This window comes from Mesoplodon mirus, assembly GCF_964341445.2.
Source record: "Mesoplodon mirus genome assembly, chromosome: 11".
In the NCBI taxonomy this organism is placed as follows: domain Eukaryota; kingdom Metazoa; phylum Chordata; class Mammalia; order Artiodactyla; family Ziphiidae; genus Mesoplodon; species Mesoplodon mirus.
Window position 1 is genome coordinate 58737422 of NC_138987.1, and position 26704 is coordinate 58764125.

General features: G+C 46.8%; 2 protein-coding genes across 3 annotated transcripts; one reads left to right on the forward strand and one right to left on the reverse strand.

The window, feature by feature from the left end:
* The first annotated feature begins 142 nt into the window (after positions 1 to 142).
* Positions 143 to 7013, forward strand: MYG1 (MYG1 exonuclease). The gene is made up of 7 exons (XM_082634659.1): positions 143 to 397; positions 575 to 687; positions 3787 to 3946; positions 5935 to 6087; positions 6223 to 6345; positions 6463 to 6644; positions 6797 to 7013. The coding sequence occupies exons 1-7, from the start codon at positions 179 to 181 to the stop codon at positions 6993 to 6995; spliced, it is 1149 nt and encodes a 382-aa protein (XP_082490785.1). The 5' UTR covers positions 143 to 178; the 3' UTR covers positions 6996 to 7013.
* Positions 7014 to 7283: 270 nt separating this feature from the next.
* On the reverse strand, positions 7284 to 26602 carry AAAS (aladin WD repeat nucleoporin). 2 transcript variants are annotated; one of them, XM_082634658.1, is made up of 16 exons: positions 26365 to 26602; positions 18010 to 18104; positions 15600 to 15655; positions 15196 to 15287; positions 14954 to 15000; positions 14597 to 14695; positions 14131 to 14274; positions 9542 to 9662; positions 9075 to 9199; positions 8827 to 8887; positions 8583 to 8673; positions 8254 to 8347; positions 8099 to 8166; positions 7868 to 7949; positions 7675 to 7759; positions 7284 to 7544 (listed from the first exon to the last, which is right to left on the reverse strand). In XM_082634658.1, exons 1-16 carry the CDS (start codon positions 26485 to 26487, stop codon positions 7317 to 7319), a joined length of 1611 nt encoding a protein of 536 aa, XP_082490784.1. In that variant the 5' UTR covers positions 26488 to 26602; the 3' UTR covers positions 7284 to 7316. The 2 variants fall into 2 exon arrangements, with proteins under 2 accessions (XP_082490784.1, XP_082490783.1); XM_082634657.1 differs by having other exon boundaries at positions 18010 to 18137.
* Positions 26603 to 26704: the final 102 nt, after the last annotated feature.

The following is a 26704-nucleotide window of genomic DNA, read 5'->3' on the forward strand; positions in this document are numbered from 1 at the left end:
CTCATCTTGGAGGCTCCACCCAGGGCCCTTCGAGGAGCGGGGGTCGAAATTCTGTGCCGGGCGGCGCGCCCTCCCTGCGCGGCCGGTTGTCGTGGAAACGGCCGGCAAGAGGAAGTGGGGGCTGCCCGGGCGCTTCCTCTTCCGGGTCGGCGCCCTGCCTCCCCACAGGGGAAGCTGCATGGGCCACCGCTTCCTGCGCGGTTCTCTATCTCTGCTGCTGCTGCTGCCGCCACCCCGCCGAAGCCCGCGTCTCAAGCGCAGCCTGGAGTCCGTCCCACTCTCCAAACGACCGCGCAGCCACCTCATGGCCCCGCCCCGAATCGGGACGCACAACGGCACTTTCCACTGCGATGAGGCGCTGGCGTGCGCGTTGCTGCGCCTCCTGCCCGAGTACCGGGTACGGGCAGCGCAAACTGACCCGGGGGCTGCCGGCGAGTCTCCGGGGCAAATCGCGTCCCCCTAACGGGGTCTCGCCCGAGAAACCCTCCTCCCCTCCCCGGCTCCCTGGAAGCCCAACATTAATCCCCTACCCGTGCGACCCCGGCAGCCTCTTCACCTCCTGTGTCCCCTGCAGGATGCAGAGATTGTGCGGACCCGGGACCCCGAGAAACTGGCTTCTTGTGACATCGTGGTAGACGTGGGTGGCGAGTACGACCCTCAGAGACACCGATATGACCATCACCAGAGGTGGGTTCCCACTACCATTTCTTTAACTTTCCTTGACTTCAGCTCTTCTCAGTGCTCCAGTCTGCTGCGTCAGCGAAGGGAACCGCCTCATCCTGGAAAGCAAACTCTTGAGCCCCATGGGACTAGCGTCTTCCGTGCTTCCAGCTCTCCACCTGCTCTGCACCCATCTAGCTGGCCTTGGGCCTCCCTTGGCCCGGGTCAGTCCCTGGGCCCCTTCCAACTCACCTCCTTCGTTGGCTCAGTCAGGCTTTTCTCCCACCAGCCCCATCGTCACCCCAGTGAATACCCCAGCTGGGATTAATCCAGTCATGTGCCCTTGCTGCCCCACCTCAGACTGCTGGGCCCACACGATTGTGGTGGGTCCTGATAGTTCAGGTGTGTGTTGTCTTCCTTTGTCGTTGACACTCTTCCACTGGGAAATCAATCTTATCCGAGGGTAGCCCATTATCCACAGTACCATTCCAGTCCTTTTCCCCTCTCCTCAAGCCCCTGCCTCATCAAACTACCTTAGTGAGTGATCCTGTCTCTTCCCTTTAAAGGAAGTTGAGCTTTTCCTGCATGGACAGCCTCAGTTTCTCACTCCTGAACAGCTCCCTTCTCCCAACTCAGGAGACATTGTTTCCTTCTGCTTGCCCCTTTTCCAGTGTATCATTTTATGCTCTGGGACTTGACATGGTAGGGTTTCTAGTTCTTGCCTACAGCAAGGAACTCTGCGTAAGCATCTCCCATCTTGAAAACAAAGGAGTGAAAAAACCCCCAAACCCTCCCTCATGTACACCACACTGTATAAACTGGTTATCTCCGAGGGTTCATGAGGAGGTTTTATTTTGTTTTAAGTCTGTTTCTCTCCCTCTCTCTCTCTCCTTCCCTCGCTACTTCTCTCCCTTTTTTTCTAAATACACGTATTACTTTCATAAATGATGTCGGGAGGGAATGCTCCCGGTATTTACAGCCTAATCTCTCACCCTCACTTCTCAGCACTCTTCAAAAGAAGAGCTGACCCTGGCTGCACATTCTGTTCATCCATCCTTTCATTTATTCATTCATTCAGCCAGTTCTCTCCCAATCTCTCTACTGGAAATGCTTGTGGAAAGGGCACCAGTGACCTCAACACCAAGCTCGGGTTGCTGGTTGAGGGTCTCACCTTTACTGACCTCTTTGTGGCACTTGACATTATTTAGTTATTATTATTATTATTTTTTTTTTTGGCTGCATTGGGTCTTCGTTGCTGCACGTGGGCTTTCTCTAGTTGTTGTGAGCAGGGGCTACTCTTCGGTGCGACGTGTGGGCTTCTCATTGCAGTGGCTTCTCTTGTTGCAGAGCACAGGCTCTAGGAGTGCAGGCTTCGTTAGCTGTGGCTCTCGGGCCCTAGAGCGCAGGCTCAGTAGTTGTGGCACATGGGCTTAGTTGCTCTGTGGCATGTGGGATCTTCCCGGACCAGGGCTCGAACCCATGTCTCCTGCATTGGCAGGCGGATTCTTAACCACTGTGCCACCAGGGAAGCCCGGCACTTGACATTATTGACTACTTTCTTTTTCCTAATGTTTTTATATGTTTATGTATGTATGTATGTATGTATGTATTTGGCTGCACTGGGTCTTAGTTGCAGCATTGGGGATCTTTTTTAGTTGCAGCATGTGGGATCTAGTTCCCTGACGAGGGATTGAACCCGGGCCTCCAGCACTGGGAGTGTGGAGTCTTAGCCAGTGGACCATCAAGGAAGTCCCGATTTTATATACTTTTTAAAAAAAATTATGCAGTGTTTGACACATAAAAGAATATATTTAACACTTCTGGAACATAAAACATAAAATGAACACCCATGGGGCTTCCCTCGTGGTGCAGTGGTTAAGAATCCACCTGCCAGTGCAGGGGACACGGGTTCGAGCCCTGGTCCGGGAAGATCCCACATGCCGCGGAGCAACTAAGCCCATGTGCCACAACTACTGAGCCTGCGCTCTAGAGCCCGCAAGCCACAATTACGAGCCCGAGTGCCACAACTACTGAAGCCCGTGCTCTGCAACAAGAGAAGCCACCGCAATGAGAAGCCCGCGCACTGCAACAAACAGTAGCCCCCGCTCGCCGCAACTAGAGAAAGCATGCGCACAGCAACAAAGACCCAATGCAGCCAAAAATAAAAATAAATTAAAATTTAATAAAAAGAAAATGAACACCCATGAACTGATCTCCCTAAGCAATAGAACATTAATCATTAGAACCAAAAAATGAGCTCCCTAGGTGATTCTGATGGACTGGTATTTAGAAATTACAGCTGTAGTTTCTACTGCCCGAACAACTTTCATACCTTTTTTGTGTCCTCTCTTGAATTGCTATTCAAAACCCTGCCTTCCTTACTCACCCAGACCACTGCAGGTACTCTCCTTGCATCGTTTCTCCATGCTGGCTGGCACAGTGCTCTTTCTGACATGCACTGCCCTGCTTACACTCTCTCAGTGGCTCTGCGTTACCTACAGATGAAGTCCAAACTCTGAAGTGTAGCATACAAGGCCTGCCCTGGTCCGGCCCCTGCCTTATCTCTTGCCACTCATTCCTCAAGCCAAGCTGCTTTCTTGCAGTTCCATGGAGAAATCTTTCTCTTAGCTGTTGTATATGTTGTTCCCTCTACCTGCAGTGCCTTTTCTCCTTCACCCTTTGTCTGTCTGGCAAACACCCACTAATTCATCTTTCAGAAATGACCTGAACGCTCTCTTCCTGAACCCTTTCCTCCCTCTTGCCTTTTCCTTGTTTATAACTAGCTAGAGCATTCCCTTGGTTGTTTGTGCGTGTGTGTCCACCTTAGGCGGATGAACTTGAAGGCAGGGACAGGTCTTAGTTTTTTCATCTCTAATGTCTACAACACAAAGCCTGGCATGTGGGGAAGCATTTAGTTAACCATTGTCGAATGAATGCATGAATGGAGACTCCAAACTCAAGTCCATCTTGACCCCTGAGGACAAGCCAAAGCCCCCCCAGCTGGGCTTTCTCCCAACTCCCACAGCATTCCCCAACCGCCCCACCCCACCGTGCCTGCACATGCACACGACACTGTGGGTGAACTGGGGCAGCTCTGCCTCAGCCCCACCGCCCTGTGCTCCTCAGGTCTTTCACGGAGACCATGAGCTCCCTGTCCCCTGGGAAGCCGTGGCAGACCAAGCTGAGCAGTGCGGGACTCATCTATCTGCACTTCGGGCACAAGCTGCTGGCCCAGTTGCTGGTTACTAGCGAAGAGGACAGCATGGTGGGCACCCTCTATGACAAGGTGGGGACTCGAGGACAGAGATGCCCCCCACATGCATCTCCACCAGGCGGGCCGGAGTGGCACTCAGGATTGGGCTCAGGTCGGGGTTCCTGACCTGTGCTGGTCCACTGCTCTCTCCCTCAGTCAGGCCCATCTTCTCACAGGGGAATGGCTAGTCTCTTCCTGCCTCCATCCTGGGGTGCTTGTGAGAAGTGGATGAGGTAATGTATGGGGAAGGGCTTTGAAAACTATAAAGCATGACCTGACATACGTAAGTTGTTCAACAACTTGGTAATAGAGGAGGCTGCTTATGTTTGGAAGCGTATGGCTGAGGTTCTGGCTGCCCCGAAGGTGGAGGGCAGCATATCTCGGGCACCACTGTATTCACTGGAGGCACACTGAGTTGAGAAACTGGGAAGGGCTTGATTATGAAAACCTCTTCAGGTTCCACCAGCGCCCCCTGCAGGCAGCTCAGCAGGTGCCTGTGGTTGGGGAAGGAACAGGGCTAGCGTCCCTGGTGTGCATGTTGGATCGATGATTCTGAGGACACCTACTTGACCCCACTAATGTGAAGTTCACAGCAAGTCAAACTGCAGGTGCAGTCAACTCTGTTTTTTGCAGATAGGCTGTTGAGTTCAGTTCTCTGATCCAAAACTGAAGAAATATGAACGGTAAATTGGAGCTTCTGGAATACTAAAGTTTTAGACTGCCTGGGTCAATTTTCCCTTCTACTGCTAAGGGGTTTCTAAGCAATTGAACTAAATTATGCCCAAGGTTTTTTAATTTTATTTATTTTTATTGAGGATAGTTGATGTACAGTATTATGTTTCAGGTATAACTACACAATTTTTAAAGATTGTACTCCATTTATAGTTATTATAAAATATTGGCTGTATTCCTTGTGCCATACAGTATATCCTTGTAGCTTTTTTTTTTTTTTGCGGTACGCGGGCCTCTCACTGGTGTGGCCTCTCCCGTTGTGGAGCAACAGGCTCCGGACGTGCAGGCTCAGCGGCCATGGCTCACGGGCCTAGCCACTCCATGGCATGTAGGATCTTCCCGGACCAGGGCACGAACCCATGTCCCCTGCATCGGCAGGCGGACTCTCAACCACTGTGCCACCAGGGAAGCCCCATCCTACCATTTCTTTAGGCTCAGGAGATGCAGCAACTGCTGATGCCACGTGGCACATCATGGGCTTCCCTGGGACCACATTCCCAGCCCTGATGTCTAGTCCAGTACTCATCTTCTCCCACCTGATTGGTGTGCTTGACCAGACCCTCCTGTACCTCTTTTTTCTTTTTTTTTTTGGCTGCGTTGGGTCTTTGTTGCTGTGCGCAGGCTTTCTCTAGTTGCGGCGAGCAGGGGCTACTCTTTGTTGCGGTGCGCGGGCTTCTCATTGCGGTGCCTTCTGTTGTTGTGGAGCACGGGCTGTAGGCACGCAGGCTCTAGAGCACAGGCTCAGTAGTTGTGGATCGTGGGCTTAGTTGCTCTACGGCATGTGGGATCTTCCTGGACCAGGGCTTGAACCTTGTCTCCTGCACTGGCAGGTGGATTCTTAACCACTGCACCACTAGGGGAGCCCTCCTCCTGTACCTCTTAACTGGATCAGTGAATAGCCTGCTCAGCTCACCTGGAGCTTTATGCCCCCAGGCCATGAGGATCCACTCCCACAGAACCCCTCATGGAACTCTAGACTTTTCCTTGTTCAGAAGGCAGCAGCCCCTTCCCCACACAGGCTGGCCTTGGCTCAGGCTTTGAGCGGTACTAGAGTGAGCACTGGATTAGAAACCAGGTGATCTGAATTCCAGCCCCAGCACTGTATGCTCTCTGACCTTTAGCCAGCTGCTGAACTCCCCAATTCCCCGCTTCCTCATCCAGTTAATGTTGGGCGATCCTTGCAGGGCTGTAGTAAAGATTAAAGACTGTGTATGCACAAACTTTGAGACCTATAAAGCTTTATGCAAATGGTAGGCACCCTCCAGAGCATTTCTCCTATGCTGCCTTAGATGTATGAGAACTTCGTGGAGGAGGTGGATGCGGTGGACAACGGGATCTCTCAGTGGGAGGAGGGAGAGCCTCGGTACGCGGTGACCACTACGCTGAGCGCCCGGGTTGCTCGGCTTAATCCCACCTGGAACCAGCCCAACCAAGACACTGAGGTGAGGACGACCGTGGGGAAGAGACCGTGAGGCATGTGAGAACCTCAGGGGAAAATGAGAGGCTGCCCCGTCAAGCCCTAGCAGAGTTAGCAGTTTGGGCCAGCACTGTGGTTCTAATTTCCATGTGATTCCCAGGCCGGGTTCAAGCGTGCAGTGGACCTGGTTCAAGAGGAGTTTCTGCAGAGACTAGACTTCTACCAGCACAGCTGGCTGCCAGCCCGCGCCCTGGTGGAAGAGGCCCTGGCCCAGCGGTTCCAGGTACTGGCCTGGGAGGAGGCACTGTGGCTCAGGTTGGTGATTCCTGGCGGGCTGCTGGCCAACAGGGGCTCCCACTCCTACCCTAAACCTTCTATCCCTGCTCCACTTCCTTTTCAGGTGGACCCAAGTGGGGAGATAATAGAACTGGTGAAGGGTGGATGCCCCTGGAAGGAGCACCTCTACCACCTGGAATCGGGGCTGTCCTCCCCGGGGACCATCGCCTTTGTTATCTACATGGACCAGGCTGGACAGTGGCGGGTACAGTGTGTGCCTAAGGAGCCCCATTCATTCCAGAGCAGGTGAGGCCCTAGGGGACCGCCCTGCAGCCCTTCAGGCCTGTTTCAACCCTATCAGAGGAGGAGGCCACTAACCTAGGCTTCTGCTCCCCCTCTCCCAGTTCCTCAAGGCCTCCATTTGCTCCCACCAACTCCCTCTTTCTGCTTACTCATAGGCTGCCCCTGCCAGAGTCATGGCGGGGTCTTCGGGATGAGGCCCTGGACCAGGTCAGTGGGATTCCTGGCTGTGTCTTTGTCCATGCCAGTGGCTTCATTGGTGGGCACCGTACCCGAGAGGGTGCCCTGAGCATGGCCCGTGCCACCTTGGCCCAGCGCCCAGCACCTATGCCTCCCACGAATTCCCTAGTCCAATAAAATCTCTTCTGTCTCATACTGACGAAGTATTGCTCCATTACTGCCCTGTATCATTCTGGGAAATTTGGGAAAAGTGCAACATCTATTATGTGCCAGAGCCTGTGCTAGGTATTTTCTCAGCTTTGCTTTCCATATCATTTGAAAACTATCCAGTTTCTAAGGGTAAGTAACTTGACCAAATTCACAAGAAATGACTAAAAAGTGAAAGAGCCAAGATCTTAACCCAAAGTCCATGCCTTTTTCTTCTTCAGTGTACCCCAATGTTGGGTAAAGGTAAGAGTCTCATAATTGAATGGAAAACAAAAAAAAGGACACTTTTTATTATTGAATGCAGGAGTGAGGGGAGTGGGGCCGACCAAGGGGTGGCCCTGGGAGAGGGTCCCAAGGGGCAGAGGTTGGGGACATCTCAGTAAAGAGGGGCAGATCATGAATAGAGCCTCCGCCCCCAGCTGGTGGCTCTTGAGTTCGGCCAAGCACTGGGCTAAAACGTGGAAACTGGGCATTGACAAAGTACAGAGGGATGTGGGTGATCCGGCCTGTGGACCAGCACTGCAGAGAGAGGGGAAAGCAAAGTCTGACCAGTCTGAGCCCAAAGAAGGCCATACAGCAGAGCCACACGGCAGCTGCAGCCCTCAGCTCCTCAGCCCACTCCTGCAACCGCAGCAGCTGGCCTACTCACCACACTGAGCAGAGCTCCTTTGTTGAAGGAAGGATGGAAAGTGATGAGCTGGGCCTGGGCTCCTGGCTCCCCCTGGACAGCGCCACTAGGGGCAGAAGGAAAGGTGAGCAGGCTGCTGGAGGCAGAAGGCAGGTGTAGAGGGTATGGGTTTGGTATGGGAGGCTGGGGGGAACCACACCTGCCCAGCACCTACCAAGGAAGTAGCTCGAACACAGGGCTGTTTCGAGTGCGAAAAAGGAGGATGACTGGTTTACCATTCTGGACCTGTGGATTTCCTGTAAGAAGTGGATGCAGGGATAGGAAGGAACTCTGGAGGCAGAATCCCAGGGCAGAGGCAGAGAAGAACTGCAGCCAGGGCCTGGAAACAGTCAATTAATGGGAAGATGGTGCAGCCTGAGCAAAGGCCTCCCTCCCCTCCTCTTACCTTTCATGAGCACAGCCAGCCGCTCCCCACTTGGGTCCCAGACCATGGAGTGAGCCTCTCCCCCAAGCCTATGGGTCAGAACAGCAGGTTGGGAGGGCTCAGCGTGGTCCCTCCCAGCTTCGTCTCACTGCCCCTCCCTCACCCACCCAGCTCACCTTTCCTCTCCATCCGGTGTCTGTATTGTCCTCTCAGACAGATCTGCCACAATCGTAGCTGACTTCGCGCCTCCAACGCACCCCTTTCGCTCACCTGTGGATCAGGGCAGAGGCTCCTAGGGACAAGAAAGGGGCCTCCCACTGGCCCCTGCCTCCTCTCCATCACAGGCATCAACACCACTCAAGGCTCCTAAGCTTATTCCTTTTTTTTTTTTCCCCCAAGCTTCTTTACTTCCCTTTATCCTTCAGAGCAGCATATTCCAGATGGTTCCTATCTCCTTCCGACTACCCCAGATGTTGTACATCCAGAAGTGTTTCCTTGGACTCACCACAACGTTCTGGGAACGACAAGGAGTAAATCAGCGGTTCCCCCAACACAGCGAACAGCAGGCGGTTTCCATCAGGACTCCAGCAGCCAGTCTGGGGTCAGGGAGCAAAAGGCAGGGAAAGAGTGGTCTATGGGAATACAGGAGGGAAGCACACGAGGAAGAGAAGTAGAGGAGGTGGGGGGACACGCCTGGGGGAGCAGGGCCCACCTCCGCCCCCGCTCCTGAGACGCACAGTCCCTCCTACCTGACATCGCCCTGATAGGGTAGGCCACCGCTCACAAGTCCACATCTGGGCCTCCCAGACTCTATGCCAAAGAGAGGCAGGTCACAGCTTAGGAACTCTAGGTGTCACAGCCTGGACTTCCCTTCCTGTCAGTCCCACGTTCAGGTGAATGGGAACGCGGACAGAAGGTTGTGGCACTTGCAGTTCCAGGAGCCTAGTGCCTTTCTCTAGGTCATTCCTGCCCCGCTCCCCGCCCTCCCCCTACTCACCGAAAGAGAGCTGAAGGAGTGGTAGCCAGGACTTTGCTGCCATCTGGGGACCAGAGCAGGTTGGTAACCCCACCTCCCCGAAACCAGGGAAGGGGAACACAGGTCTCTGTTGAGACATCCCATACCTAGGAGAAAAGGGAAGAGAGTGAGACGGGAGACTTCAAGCATCCCTACCATCCCACGGTGGGCCGCCCTTCCTTAAGGTACAAAGAACCAGAGGGGAGGACGCGGGAAAGGGACAGTTAAAACAGGAGGAAATAGGGTTATGTTTATACTGACAGCAGGCAGAAATCTACATCTGAGGAGGCAGGCTGGTGCAGCGCCTTCCCCTGGATACGTTTAAGATTGAATGGACAGCTATTCCTCTCCTTCCCCCAGGGTATTTCCCACCACCAGGCAAAGAAAGCTCTCTCCTCAAGTCTGAGGGGTGGCTGAAATGACTGAAAGAGGCGTGGGGACCGACTCACCAGGATGGCAGCATCCACAGGTGAAGCTGAGAGTAGCCGACTCCCACTGGGGGCCCATGCCAAGCTGGTGACAGGTGTGTGCCCGGGGTGAGAGAGCACTTGGGCACAGCCAGAAGAGGGTCTGCCGAGGGGAAACGGGGTGTGGAGTCAGAAGACAACAGGAAGAAAGCCCCATGATTCTCTTCCCTTGCCTCCTCCTGCTAAAACTTCCCAATCCCAATGGCCCCTCTGAGTTCAAATCCAGGTTGGGAAAAATGAATAAGGATCATGGAAGTTAAAGAAAAATAAAAAGAAGGAAGGAAGGGCAGTCACTATCAGGAGGTCCAGAAAGAAAAATGGGTGAAAGAGACAAAAGAGCCTGAAAGAGACCAAAACTTGTGACCAGTAAAGCTAGAAGGTACTGGGCTGGGGAGATGCATGTTCTGCTCTACATGAGAGCCCTCTCCCCACAGGACCATCCTGCCTGGAGCATGGGATAATCCATGCCATCACTTCAAGGTTCCAATCTCTTCTCTTCCTACAGTTATCGGCCACTCTCCAGAATTCATCCTGTGCTCCTAAATCTGTCTTTCTGCCTTTCCTTGTCAGGATTAGCTTCCCTCCTCGGTGCTCCCACATCATTTTCTCCTCATCAAAGATGGCACACATGGCAACCTCCCCCACTAGACTGGGAACTAGTTGAGGGCCCCGGCTGTGTCCGTCAGCTCTGTATCTCCAGAGCCACATACTTGGCCTGACGGGTACAGGCTACTAGCCAAATTAATGCCACCTTGTCCTTTTTCCTCCCAACTATACCCACCTTAAGCTCCAATGAGGTCTTAGGTCACCAGTCTACAACTAACTCTCTTAACTTGACAATACATCAGTTTACAGAGATCCATCTCATTCTTTTCAGTGGCCCCACTGTATTCCACTGAATAGATGAACTATAATTTATTCAGTCATGCCACCACAAATGGATATTTCAGTTGTTTGTAATTTTTTATTACAAACGGTACTGCAAAAAATATTCCCTAGGGGCTTCCCTGATTGGCACAGTGGTTGAGAGTCCGCCTGCCGATGCAGGGGACACGGGTTCGTGCCCCAGTCCAGGAAGATCCCACGTGCCGCGGAGCGGCTGGGCCCGTGAGCCATGGCCGCTGAACCTGCATGTCCGGAGCCTGTGCTCTGCAACGGGAGAGGCCACAACAGAGAGAGTCCTGCGTACCGCAAAAAAAAAAAAAAAAAAAAATCCCTATATCTTTATGTACTCTTGTCATTATTTGTGTAGAATAGAGTATTAAAATGGAATTGCAGGTAAAAAAAAAAGGCTTGAACCTTTCAAAAGATAAATATGCCAACAAATATTTTCTGAAAAGTTCATACCACAATATACTCTACTAGCAGTTTTCCTAGTCTTGCTAGTATTGGATATTATTGAACATTTCAACTTTAATAATACTAGCATACTGGGAACTCCCTGGCGGTCCAGTGGTTAGGACTCCACGCTCTCACTGCTGAGGGCCAGGGTTCAATCCCCAGTCAGGGAACTAAGACCCCACAAGCCTCATGGTGCAGCCAAAAAACTAATTATTATTATTATTATTATAATACTATAATTCTGAATGGGCCAAAAAGCATTCTATACATTCTTCTAGTCCTTTTATTTATTTATTTTTACATTTAGTTCTTTTGTCTGATTGGAATTTATTTGTATATAAAGTGTAAAGCAAGGACAAACTGTATTATTTTCTAAATGGATAGCCAATTATGCCAAAACCACTAAAAAAAAAACCAAAAAACCGAACTTTTCTATTGCAATGCAAATCCAAATTCATCATATATTAAATTTCCATAAATTCCTACATCTGTTCCTGAATGTTTTTCTGTTACACTGATCTGTTTGATCTTATGCCAATAACTTTCTATTACTATAACTTCATAAAATAGTTCAATACCTGGTAGGGCAAATCTCCTCTCAATATGCTTCCTTTTCAAACTTTTCTTGGCAATCCTTCCACATTTATTATTTCATAAAAACTCTATTATTTTGTCCAGTTCACAAAAACAAACAAAAACCAGCAGAATTCTGATGGGAAATACACTTAATTTGACATCTTCATGATTAAATTTTCCTACCCAGGAATATAACACGTCCCTCCATTAATTCAGCTCTTGTTTAATATTCTTCAACCACTTTCTTCAGATGTCTAACAGATGAAATAAATTTAACGATTTATTCCTAGTAATCTATAGTAATTGTTGTACCTATTGTAAATAGAACATATTTTCCATTGCAATTTCTCAACTGATTATTGTTGGTACAAAGGGAAGCTATTACATTTTCAGTTTCTTGGATCCAGTTACCTTACTACTTAAATTTCTTATTAGATTAAATAGGTTTCTTTGGTTGAATCTCTTGTCTTATCTAGGTTTAAAATCATATCATCAAATAAAAATAATTTTCTCTTCTTTCACAAGACTTTACCATGTTTCCTTTTCTTGTCGTAACTGCCCTCAAAAGAACCTCCACAGATAATGTTGGTTAATAATGGTGATAATGACATCTCTGTCTTTATCTTGACATTATTGGAAATACCTTTAGTATTTTCTATTTCACTGTTCAATATGGTAGCCACTGGTTTTGCATATATACTCTTTATGTTTAGGTTGTCTCTTTGTATTCCTATTTATGTATTCAGCTGAATGTCTGCTTATTGAGAAGGGCATTTATTTATATAAACACTTTTCTCCTTTAATTTGCTAATGTAACAAATCATTTTAATAGATTTCCTAATGGTGAATAGTTTTTAATTTCTGGAATATTCCACTTGGTTAAGATTTTTTTAATATGCTTTTGGACTCTATTTGCTAATATTAAGCATTTTTAAAAATCTACGCTCAGGGGAATTCCCTGACAGTCCAGTGGTTAGGACTCCATGCTTTCACTGCCAAGGGAGCAGGTTCAATCCCTGGTCAGTATATCAAATACATAACTAAGGATCTACTATATAGCACAGGGAACTCTACTCAATACTCTGTAATGGCCTATATGGGAAAAGAATCTAAAAAAAGAGTGGATATATGTGTACATATAACTGATTCACTTTGCTGTACAGCAGAAACTAACACAACATTGTAAATTGACTATACTGCAATAAAAATTTAAAACAAACAAAAAAAACCCTGGTCAGGGAACTAAGATCCCGCAAGCCACAAGGCATGGTAAGGAAGTAAAGTAAGGAAGGAGGGAAGGAGGGAAGTAAGTAAGTAAATAAATAAAATCTATGCTCAAATATTTTCTTTCTTATACCACCTATTGTCAGGTTTAGGTTACGTTAGCTTTATGGAAATAAATCAGGATGGGGACTTCCCTGATGGTCCAGTGGTTAAGAATACACCTTCCTACTCAGGGGATGTGGGTTCAAGCCCTGGTCGGGGAACTAAGATCCCACATGCCGCGGGGCAACCAAGCCCGTGTGCTCTAGAGCCTGTGTGCCACAACTAGAGAGCCCATGCGCCGCAATGAAAGATCCCGCATGCCACAACAAAGATTCTGAGTGCCACAACTAAAGACCCGTGCAGCCAAATAAATAAATAAATAAATATTTTTTTTAAGATTTGTATAAAAAGAAATAAATCAGGATTGATCCTGGGACAGGACATTAATGAGAAAACTGGTGAAATCAGAACAAAGTTTGGAGTTTAGTTAATAACAACATACAAATGTCAGTTTCTTAGTTTTGACAAATCTAACATGGTTATATCAGACATTAACGATGGTGTGAAGGGTATACCAAAACTCTACTATCTTTGCAGCTTTTCTAAAAATCTAAAATTATGCACAAAGTTTATTAAAAGGAAAATAAAACAAATCAGGAGGCTTTCCAAATTTTTCTATGATCTGGATTAGTTCAGATAACATGGAGATTATCTTTTCTTTGACAATTAGATAGAACTCTCATAAAACCATCTCAGCCTGGCATCTTTTTAGGGGTAGAGCTCATCCGTTTTAATTGCTTCTACAGTCCACTTTGACAACATATATTTTGCTAGACAACATTTCCTTTAGGTTTTCAAATCTGTTAGTCTAAACATATATAATATGCTCTAATAATTCTTCTATTTTCTTCCATATTTGTGGTTCTCTCTCCCATTTTGAAAACAGTGTACTTTGATTTTCTATTTTACCTTAATAAGGCTGGCCAAAAGGTTTTCTTCTTTATTCATAATTTAAAGAACCAGTTTCTGGTTTTATATTTAGTTAGTCCTCATGGGGATTTTTTCCAATTTCATCGGTTTCAGCTTTTATCCATATTAATTCCCTTCCCCCTTTCCTTTAAACCTACATCTGGCAGTCCTCTGAAAGAGACAGTCTTTCCAATCCATGATCCATAGGTACAAACTCCCCACAGTCCCAGAAGCCCTCAGTTCTGTCCCTTTCTCTAGATTAGATCTTCTCAGCACCTCCACCTTGGCCTTAGGTCTGCTTCTCCCGTAGCCCTGGGAAGTGCTGTGAGGAAAAAGAACTTCTCCTTCCAGACCTCCTCACCACCCCAGCATGGCCACGACCCTTAGGCCAAGGTAAGAGAGAGACTGCTGGGACTCACCGGGTAGACAAGGACATGGGGTCCAGGGTCCAGATGAGAATGCAGCTCTGGCAGGCCACAGCCAAGACGGAGGCACTGAGGGGCTTCCAGGCCAGGGCCGCCACATTTCGCTGCAGCCGGTGCTTCAGGGAGGGGACTATAGTGCTGGGGTGAAAGGGGAGGGGATGGGGTCAAAGCAGGGACACTAAGGCGCAGGGGAGCTGAGTTGTGGTTGAGGAGGGAAATCCAGAGAGAAAGCTGATCATCCAGGGCCTGTGGGTATTGTGGGACAGAGGACAGGATAAAGACTGGATCTGGAACGAGGACGCATCCACTTGTGGGGCCTCCCTGACCCCAGTTCTGGAAGGAGCCATGGGCCAGGCCCAGGAACTGCAGGACTCCCTGGGCACCAAGGCTGGAGAAGGAAGTGGGGACTGACCGATGGAGACTGAAGACTCCAAGTCCACCCAGCGTGCCCCCCACATACCTGTTAGCATTATACACACGGATGGAGTCATCTAGCAGGGCCACCGCAAACTTGTTGGTGTGTGGGTGCCACGCAAAGACCCTCAAGCAGCAGCTGGACCTGGGGCAGGAGTGAGGGTGAGGAGTCCTGACCTGCACCTCGCCTTTCCCGGCCCAGAGCTCAGGTTCCCTTCCGTGTGAGGACACTGTTATTTTTCACTGCTTCTTTTCTTTCTTTTTGGGGGAGGTAGGAGGGAGAATGTGGGGAGCAGTCAGAAGAGGGGTGTGAGGAATCTCTGCCTTGATTTCCCTCTCCCCAGAAGAAGTTCCAAGGTTCAGGACTTGCTTCCCACAAAAGCTCCAGAGCTTGTACACTCACCAGTTTGTGACTTGAGCGAATTCAGCAATCAGATCTTCACTCTTGAGCTGTAATAACAAAGCGGATAGAGGTTGCACTGGGAAAAAGGAGCTTATCCCCTCAATGCCCCCACAGGGGAGCTGGACCATTCATACCCTCTGCAGTCTTCTCATCACACCCTGACCCTAAGACATAGGAAGTGGAGAGGGGGTGGGAGTGGGGGAGCAGCAGCCAGGGAGGGCTGGGGGGGAAGCCAAACTTACAGACAGATGGGGAAACAGAGACCCATGGAGGGAGGAGGCCCATCGACAGAGTGCCAGGGCCCAGCTGGACGCCGTCTTCACCCACTCAAACACTGTGGGGTTGAGAAAGCAGCTGTGATTAAACCATTCACAGGGTTCTCACTGGGCACCCTCCTAGGTGAGGGACGAGCAAGGGCAAGCACTCCCCAGATCCTTCTACCCAACAAGTGCTCTGGGCACCCACTCTGTGGTATGGGGGTAGGTAGAGGGGAAGAGAAGATGGCACCAGCAGAGTCAAATGGGCCGGGAAATACAGGGCTAAAGGGAAAGGCGCTGGGCCTAAAGGTACTGGGATGAATTAGGGAGAATATGGACGGGAGATGGCAACCATAAAACTAGAGAAGGCTGGAGGTAAACACACTTACCCTCCTCCTCTGAGTCTGCAATTTCATTCAGCACACCAAAAAGTCCCACATCACGCCTGAAGAGGAGAGGGAGCTGTGAGTCAGTTACTCTGATCCCTTCAGTCTCCTCTCTAAGTTCATCTATTCATTCACTCAATAAACATGGATTAAAAATAACACTCACATGTAATGAGTGACAACTATGTGACGTGTACTTTATATAGTCCTTTCATTGTACCCATGAAAGGACAATATATAAATTGTCCACCAGTGAGGCAACTAAGGCTCAGAGGTCTTTCAGGGCTTTGTGCACCGATCAAGGAGTCAAGACTTGCCCTAAGGGACTTCCCTGGTGGCAAAGTGGTTAAGAATCCATCTGCCAATGCAGGGGACATGGGTTCAAGCCCTGGTCCGGGAAGATCCCACATGCCGTGGAGCAACTAAGCCCGTGTGCCACAACTACTGAGCCTGTGCTCTAGAGCCTGCGAGCCACAACTACTGAGCCCGAGTGCCTAGAGCCTGTGCTCCACAAGAGAAGCCAGAGCACTGAGAAGCCCACGCACTGCAACGAAGAGTTGCCCCCACTCACTGCAACTAGAGAAAGCTCACATGCAGCAAAGACCCAACGCAGCCAAAAATAAATTTTATAGATTTAGAAAAAATAGATTGATTGATAAACAACAGATTTATAAATAGGTAGATTTATAAAAAATAATAATAAAATAAATTTAAGAAACAACTTATTTTTAAAAAAACGACTTGCTCTAAGATAGTGAATGGAAAGCCACAGAGGGAGTTTAAGCTGAGGAATAAACTGATCACATTGGCATTTTAGAAAGATCAGTCTGGCTGCAGATTAGAGGGGAAAAAGAATGGAAAGAAAGAAATGGGTTAAGAGGCTACTTCAGGAATCTAGAAGAAAGGCCAAAGTGGCCTGAACCACTGGGGATGAAGAAAAGAAGACAGATTTGAGTGCTCCAGGAAGTAGAATGGACAGGATTTGAGGACTAATTAGACATTAGTAAGGGAAAGAGCAATATCAAGGGAAACACCCAGGTGATAATTATAGCATCTAATACTGCTTACACTGTGCCAGGGCTGGGCTAGATGCGTCACATGCATCATCTAATTCAGCCTTTATCACAACCCTACAAAATAGGTATTGTTATCATCAGCATTTTTAGGTGAGAGAACAGAGAGTGTGAGGAGGTTAATTATCAAAGGTGAACTAAGCAGGAAATAGCAGAGTCAGGATTCAACCTGTCTGCGTGCCCCAGAGCCTACATTCAAAGCACTTGCTTCTATATGACTAGGAAGGCCATTCCTTGAGATGAAAAACACAAGGAAGAAGCCGGCTTAGAGAGGAAAATGAAGAGATTGATTTTGAACATGCTGAGTGTATGAAGCCTGTGGAATATCTGACTGAGGGTGTTGGGCAGACAAGTGAACACCCAGGTGTGGAGCATCAATCACAAGTCCAGCCTAGGGACACCAAAATTTAAGAGAGAACAGGAAGAGAAGCAGCAGCTAGAGAGGCAGAAAGTGAGAAAGCACCCAGGACTGAATGGCTTTTCAGACCATGACTTGATGTTTAGCTTCACTCAAGGAGACATGCAAATTGAACTGTAATGCAATATCAAATAGCAAAGCTTCGTAGCACATGTGTTAGGAAACAGGCACTCTCATACACTGTTTGTTTTGTTGTTTTGTTTTTTAATTTTTATTGGAGTATAGCTGTCTTATACACTGTTGGTACGTCTGTAAATATGTACAACTTAAACAGAGGACTATATGGCAAGAGCTCATGAAATTACAAATGAACATACCCTTTGAACCCAGCTACTTCATTTGTAGGAATTCATCCTACATATGATGATGATGATGATAATAATAATAATAATAGCTAACTCTTGATGGGATTAATATGGGCCAGGCACTGTTCTAAGTGTTTTACTCATTTAATCATCACTACAACCTTGTAAGATAGGCTCCCTTTTACAGATGAAATTGAGGGACAGAGTGATTAAGTAACTTGACCAAGGTCACACAGCTAAAAAGTGGCACGGCCAGGAATTCAATCCAGGCTTCACTCCTACATGTGCAAAATGAATGACCTATGTATGAGATTATTCCCTGCAACCTTATACCTAACCTTGCTGAGCTTCAGGTAAAGGCTCAGAAAGTAATAATGACATAAGGAGGGAACAGGTTCACAGAATTAAACCAAAAAGGAAAGCAAGTCACTGGAGATGAAATGGAACTACTGTTTCACAGCCTTGAGTTCCACAAAAAGGCCTGATAATTTGATATGTTGAATGATACACAGCTCTGAGCTAGAGAGGGCTGGGAAGCCCAAGGCAGAGGGGTGGTGACCTCATTGCCTCCAGGATCTGCAGACCACTGGCCCAGGAGACCCTTTGCCATCTCTCACCAAACGTTGATGCATCTCTTCCACACTTGTTCCCGGTGGTGGATGAAGGCCGTTCTTGTGCCATGGTCCAACCTGCCAGGGGTCTTCAGGGGATCCTTAGTAAGGTTTAGGACAGGAAGATTGATCCACTAGAGCCAGAAGGGAGGTATGACAGTGAATCAGTCTCTTCCCTAGATCTCTACTAAACTTCCTCCCATCTCCAACCCTCGGCAGGGCTGAGGGTAAGAGGCTCCAGAGACCTGTTTCCCGTTTCCACAAATATAACACTTGTGGAAAGGGGCGGAGTCAAGATGGCATACTAGAAGGACGTGGAATTCGTGTCTCCTCACAACTAGGGCACCTACCAGGCACCAGTGAGGAACCATGGGCACCTAAGGGGACGGGAGGAACCCCCAGCAACCAGTTGCTTCAACTATAGTTTTATTTTTCCTAATATATTTTTTATCTTTTTAATCTTATTTTGTTTCTTATTCTTTGATATTATACCGCTCCTTTTTCTCTTTCTTTCTTTTCTTTCTTTTTTTTTTTTTTACCACGCCACGAAGCTTGCGAGACCCTGGTTCCCAGGCCAGAGGTTGGGCCCAAGCTCCTGTGGTGGGAGCTCTGAGTCCAAACCGCTGGACTAACAGAGAGCCTCAGACCCCAGGGAATATTAATCAGAGTGAGGCCTCCCGGAGGTCCTCATCTCAGCACCAAGACCCGGCTCTATCCAACTGCCTGCAAACTCCAGTGCTGGACGTCTCAGGCCAAACAACCAGTAAGAAAGGAATACAGCACCACCATCAAAAAGAGAAAAAAAAAGAAACAACAAAAAAAAAATGTTACAGACAAAGGGGCAAGGTAAAAACCTACAAGACCAAATAAATGAAGATGAAATAGGCAACCTACCTGAAAAAGAATTCAGAGTAATGATAGTAAAGATGATCCAAAATCTTGGAAACGGAGAAAATACAAGAAACATTTAACAAGGATCTAGAAGAACTAAAGAGCAAACAAACAGTGATGAATAACACAATTACTGAAATTAAAAAATACTCTAGGGGCTGGACTTCCCTGGTGGCGCAGTGGTTAAGAATCCGCCTGCCAATGCAGGGGACACGGGTTCTAGCCTTGGCCTGGGAAGATCCCACATGCTGCGGAGCAACTAAGCCCGTGTGCCACAACTGCTTAGCCTGCGCTCTAGAGCCCACGAGCCACAACTACTGAAGCCCGTGTGCCACAACTACTGAAGCCCGTGCACCTAGAGCCTGTGCTCCACAACAAGAGAAGCCACTGCAATAAGAAGACTGTGCACCGCAATGAACAGTAGCACCCGCTCACTGCAAGTAGAGAAAGCCTGCACGCAGTAACGAAGATGCAACGCAGCCAAAAATAAATAAATTAATTAATTAAAAAAAATACTCTAGGGGCTTCCCTGGTGGCAGAGTGGTCGAGAATCCACCTGCCAATGCAGGGGACACGGGTTCGATCCCTGGTCTGGGAAGATCCCACATGCCGTGGAGCAAATAAGTCCGTGTGCCACAACTACTGAGCTTGTGCTCTAGAGCCCGTGAGCCCCAACTACTGAGCCTGCGTGCCGCTAACTACTGAAGCCCATGTGCCTAGAGCCCATGCTCCACAACGAGAGAAGCCACTGCAATGAGAAGCTTGTGCACTGCAACAAAGAGTAGCCCCTGCTCACTGCAACTAGAGAAAGCCTGCGTACAGCAATGAAGACCCAACACAGCCAAAAGTAAATAAATAAAATAAATAAATTTATTTTAAAAAATACTCTAGAAGGAATCAGTAACAGAATAACTGAGGCAGAAGAATGGATAAGTGAGCTGGAAGATAAAATGGTGGAAATAACTGCCAGAGAGTACAATAAAGAGAAAAAAGAATGAAAAGAATTGAGGACGGTCTCAGAGACCTCTGGGACAACATAAACGCACCAACATTCAAATTATAGGGGTGCCACAAGAAAAAGAGAAAAAGAAAGAGGCTGAGAAAATATTTGAAGAGATTATACTTGAAAACTTCCCTAACATGGGAAAGGAAATAGTCAATTAAGTCTGGGAAGCACAGAGAGTACCATACAGGATAAACCCAAAGAGAAACACAACGAGACAAATATTAATTAAACTATCAAAAATTAAATACAAGAAAAAATATTAAAAGCAGCAAGGGAAAAGCAACAAATAACATACAAAGGAATCCCCATAAGGTTAACAGCTGATTTTTCAGCAGAAACTGTGCAAGCCAGAAGTGGGTGGCAGGACATATTTAAAGTGATGAAAGGGAAGAACCTACAAACAAGATTACTCAACTCAGCAAGGATCTCATTCAGATTCAAGGGAGAAATTAAAACCTTTACAGATAAGCAAAAGTTAAGAGAATTCAGCACCACCAAACCATCACAAATGCTAAAGGAGCTTCTCTAGTCAGGAAGCACAAGAGAAGGAAAAGACCTACAAAAACAAACCCAAAACAATTAGGAACATACATATCGATAATTACCTTAAACGTAAATGGATTAAATGTTCCAACCAAAAGACATAGACTGGCTGAATGGATACAAAAACAAGACCCATACATATGCTGTCTACAAAAGACCCACTTCAGGGCTTCCCTGTTGGCACAGTGGTTGGGAGTCTGCCTGCCGATGTGGGGGACACGGGTTCGTGCCCCGGTCTGGGAGGATCCCGCATGCTGTGGAGCGGCTGGGCCTGTGGGCCATGGCCACTGGGCCTGCGCGTCCAGAGCCTGTGCTCTGCATCGGTAGAGGCCACAGCAGTGAGAGGCCCGCATACCACAAAAAAAAAAAAAAAAGACCCACTTCAGACCTAGAGACACATACAGACTGAAAGTGAGGGGATGGAAAAAGATATTCCATGCAAATATAAATCAAAAGAAAGCTAGAGTAGCAATCCTCATGTCAGACAAAATAGACTTTAAAACAAAGACTAGGGGCTTCCCTGGCAGTGCAGTGGTTAAGAACCCGCCTGCCAATGCAGGGGACACGGGTTTGAGCCTTGGTCCAGGAAGATCCCACATGCTGTGAAGCAACAAGGCCCATGCACCACAACTGAACCTGTGCTCTACAGCCCACAAACCACAACTACTGAAGCCCGCACGCCGCAACTACTGAAGACCACGTGCCTAGAGCCCGTGCTCTGCAACAAAAGAAGCCGCTGCAATGAGAAGCCCGCATACCACAACGAAGAGTAGCCCCCGCTCGCCACAACTAGAGAAAGCCCGCGTGCAGCAATGAAGACCCAATGCAGCCAAAAATAAATTAAAACAAAAAAAAAACAAAGACTATTACAAGAGACAAAGAAGGACACTACATAATGATCAATGGATCAATCCAAGAAGAAGATATAACAATTGTAAATATTTATGCACCCAACATAGGAGCACCTCAATACATAAGGCAAATGCTAACAGCCATAAAAGGGGAAATAGTAACACAATAATAGTAGGGAACTTTAACACCTGACTTTCACCAATGGACAGATCATCCAAAATGAAAATAAAAAAGTAAACACAAGCTTTAAATGATACATTAAACAAGATGGACTTAATTGATATTTATAAGACACTGCATCCAAAAACAACAGAATACACTTTCTTCTCAAGTGCTCATGGAACATTCTCCAGGATAGACCATATTCTGGGTCACAAATCAAGCCTTGATAAATTTAAGAAAACTGAAATCGTATCAAGTATCTTTTCCGACCACAACGCTATGAGACTAGATATCAATTACAGGAAAAATTTAAAAATACAAACACATGGAGGCTAAATAATATGCTACTAAATAACTGAGAGACCACAGAAGAAATCAAAGAGGAAATCAAAAAACACCTAGAAACAAATGACAATGAAAACACAACAACCCAAAACATATGGGATGCAGCAAAAGCAGTTCTAAGAGGGAAGTTTACAGCAATACAACCTTACCTCAAGAAACAAGAAAAATCTCAAATAAAGAACCTAACCTTACACCTAAAGCAATTAGAGGAAGAAGAACCAAAAAAACCCCAAAGTTAGCAGAAGGAAAGAAATCATAAAGATCAGATCAGAAATAAATGAAAAAGAAATGAAGGAAACAATAGCAAAGATCAAGAAAACTAAAAACTTGTTCTTTGAGAAGATAAACAAAATTGATAAACCATTAGCCAGACTCATCAGGAAAAAAAGAGAGATGACTCAAATCAACAGAATTAGAATGAAAAAGGAGAAGTAACAACGGACACTGCAGAAATACAAAGGATCATGAGAGATTACTACAAGCAACTATATGCCAATAAAATGGACAACCTGGAAGAGATGGACAAATTCGTAGAAAAGCACAACCTTCCGAGACTGAACCAGGAAGAAATAGAAAATATAAACAGACCAATCACAAGCACTGAAATTGAAACTGCAATTAAAAAACTTCCAATAAACAAAAGCCCAGGACCAGATGGCTTCACAGGCGAATTCTATCAAACATTTAGAGAAGAGCTAACACCCATCCTTCTCAAACTCTTCCAAATATAGCAGAGGGAGGAACACTCCCAAACTCATTCTATGAGGCCACCATCACCCTGATACCAAACCAAAGATGTCACAAAATAAGAAAACTACAGGCCAATATCTCTGATGAACACAGATGCAAAAATCCTCAACAAAATACTAGTAAACAGAATCCAACAGCACATTAAAAGGTTCATACACCATGATCAAGTGGGGTTTATCCCAGGAATGCAAGGATTCTTCAATATACACAAATCAGTCAATGTGATACATCACATTAACAAAATGAAGGATAAAAACCACATGATAATCTCAATAGATGCAGAAAAAGCTTTTGACAAAATTCAACACCCATTTACAATAAAAACACTCCAGAAAGTAGGCATAGAGGGAACCTACCTCAACATAATAAAGGCCATATATGACAAACCCACAGCCAACACTGTTCTCAATGGTGAAAAATTGAAACCATTTCCTCTCAGATCAGAAACACGACAAGGCTGCCCACTCTCACCACCATTATTCAACACAGTTTTGGAAGTTTTAGCCACAGCAATCAGAGAAGAAAAAGAAATAAAAGGAATCCAAATCAGAAAAGAAGAAGTAAAACTGTCACTGTTTTCAGATGACATGATACTATATAGAGAGAATCCTAAAGATGCTACCAGAAAACTACTAGAGCTAATCAATGAATGTGGTAGAGTAGCAGGATACAAAATTAATGCACAGAAATCTCTTGCATTCCTATACACTAATGATGAAAAATCTGAAAGAGACATTAAGGAAACACTCCCATTTACCATTGCAACAAAAAGAATAAAATACCTAGGAATAAACCTACCTAAGGAGACAAATAACCTGTATGCAGAAATCTATAAGACACTGAAGAAAAAAATTAAAAGATGATACAAACAGATGAAGAGATATACCATGTTCTTGGATTGGAAGAATCAACATTGTGAAAATGACTATACTACCCAAAGCAATCTACAGATTCAATTACCAATGGCATTTTTCACACAACTAGAACAGAAAATTGCACAGTTTGTAGGGAAACACAAAAGACTCTGAATAGCCAAAGCAATCTTGAGAAAGAAAAACGGAGCTGGGGCTTCCCTGGTGGCGCAGTGGTTGAGAGTCCGCCTGTCGATGCAGAGGACACGGGTTCACGCCCCGGTCCGGGAGGATCCCACATGCCGCGGAGCGGCTGGGCCCATGAGCCATGGCCGCTGAGCCCACGCGTCCAGAGCCTGTGCTCCGCAACAGGAGAGGCCACAACAGTGAGAGGCCCACGTACAGCAAAAAAAAAAAAAAAAAGAAAAAAAAGGAAAACGGAGCTGGATGAATCAGGTTTCCGGATTTCAGACTATAGTACAAAGCTACAGTAATCAAGACGGTATGGTACTGGCACAAAAACAGAAATACAGATCAATGGAACAGGACAGAAAGCCCAGAGATAAACCCATGCACATATGGTCACCTTATCTTTGAGAAAGGAGGCAAGAATATACAGTGGAGAAAAGACAGCCTCTTCAATAAGTGGTGCTGGGAAAACTGGACAGCTACATGTAAAGGAATGAAAGTAGAACACTTCCTAACACCATACACAAAAATAAACTCAAAATGGATTAAAGACCTAAATGTAAGGCCAGACACTATAAAACTCTTAGAGGAAAACACAGGCAGAACACTCTATGACATAAATCACAGCAAGATCCTTTTTGACCCACCTCCTAAAGAAATGGAAATATAAACAAATGGAACCTAATGAAACTTAAAAGCTTTTGCACAGCACAGGAAACCATAAACAAGACGAAAAGACAACCCTCAGAATGGGAGAAAATATTTGCAAACTAAGCAACTTACAAAGGATTAATCTCCAAAATATACAAGCAGTTCATGCAGCTCAATATCAAAAAAACAAACAACCCAATCCAAAAATGGGCAGAAGACCTAAATAGATATTTCTCCAAAGAAGATATACAGATTGCCAACAAACACATGAAAAGATGCTCAACATCACTAATCATTAGAGAAATGCAAATCAAAACTACAATGAGGTATCACCTCACACCGGTCAGAATGGCCATCATCAAAAAAATCTACAAACAATAAATGCTGGAGAGGGTGTGGAGAAAAGGGAACCCTCGTGCACTGTTGGTGGGAATGTAAATTGATACAGCCAATATGGAGAACAGTATGGCGGTTCCTTAAAAAACTACAAATAGAACTACCATATGACCCAGCAATCCCACTACTGGGCATACACCCTGAGAAAACCATAATTCAGAAAGAGTCATGTAACACAATGTTCATTGCAGCACTATTTACAATAGCCAGGACCTGGAAGCAACCTAAGTGTCCACTGACAGATGAATAGATAAAGAAGATGTGGGCTTCCCTGGTGGCGCAGTGGTTAAGAATCTGCCTGCCAATGCAGGAGACACGGGTTCGAGCCCTGGTCCGGGTAGATCCCACATGCCAAGGAGTAACTAAGTCCGTAAGCCACAACTTCTGAGCCTGCGCTCTAGAGCTTGCGTGCCACAACTACTGAAGCCCGCACGCCACAACTACTGAAGCCCATGCACCTATAGCCCATGCTCTGCAACAAGAGAAGCTACCGCAATGAGAAGCCCACGCACCGCAACGAAGAGTAGCTCCCACTCGCCACAACTAGAGAGAGCCCGTGCGCAGCAAGGAAGACCCAATGCAGCCAAAAATAAAATAATAAATAAAATAAAATAAATTAAAAAAATAATAAAGATGTGGCATATATACATATATATAATGGAATATTACTCAGCCATAAAAAGAAACGAAATTGAGTTATTTGTAGTGAGGTGGATGGACCCAGAGTCTGTCATACAGAGTGAAGTAAGTCAGAAAGAGAAAAACGAATACCGTATGCGAACACATATATATAGAATCTAAAAAAAAAAAAAAAAGATTCTGATGAACCTAAGGGCAGGACAGGAATAAAGACACAGATGTAGAGAATGGACTTGAGGACACAGGGAGGGGGAAGGGTAAGCTGGGACGAAGTGAGAGAGCAACATTGACATATATACACTACCAAATGTAAAATAGATAGCTAGTGGGAAGCAGCTGCATAGCACAGGGTGATCAGCTTGGTGCTTTGCGACCACCTAGAGGTGTGGGATAAGGAGGGTGGGAGGGAGACGCAAGAGGGAAGGGATATGGGGATATATGTATGCATATAGCTGATTGACATCGTTATACAGCAGAAACTAACACAACACTGTAAAGCAATTATACTCCAATAAGGATGTTAAAGGAAAAAGAAAAAATACATATACATATATATATGTAACACTTGTGGGACAGGGAAACAGGTCTTAGCTCCCTTATCTGTAAAACTAGAATAATATTTCATAGGGTTGCTGTGATTATTAAATCACATTATTGAAACATATGTGGAGAACACCTGACTCAGAGCGTCTTTCTTCCAAGCAAACGCTCAATAAACGCAAGTTTCTCTTCCTTTTCTTTCCCAGAAACACCACAGGAAAAAACTCCCCAGGTTGTGCCTTCCCGGTTCTCCCAGATACTGTACCAACTTTTCAGAAGTCCTCCTGACCCTCACATCCCCTAGATTCGCCCTCACTCTCCGTTCCCACTAGGCCCGCACCACAGCCCCTCAGCATCCCTCATCCTCCAATCCCAGCTCTTAAATACATCCCAGCCCTTCTATTCTTCTCCAGCCTGGGCCAGGCTGTTTCCAATACTCCAGTCTGGGGACCTCGACCCCGCCCCTATCACGTTGCCTCTGCTCCCCCAGTCTCTCTGACTCTGCCCCCCATGCCTGTAGGTCTCCTCCCTCCTCGCCCTGACCACCTGGCCCCGGAAGTCGGGAGGCGGACTCTCATAGCTACTGCCCGTCACCAGCTCGTTATTGTGCTCGTATAGGGTGACTTGTCCCCTAGGCGGCGGCGGAGGGAACAACCCCAGGGAGCACATCCTGCCGGTCCCGAAGACGTCCGGACTGAGCAAACGCCCGGATCCCGCTCCGCCGACTCTGAGTTCCCGGGTTAGATTAGGATGCGTACGGGCAGTCGCCTGGGACAAACGGCTATGCAAAGCTCAACGGAAGTGAATGGAAGAGTAACGGAGAAGAAGGACGCATGCGCAGTCCCGGGACAGACTTCCGGCGTCCTCGCGCGCCGCCTGGCGGCCG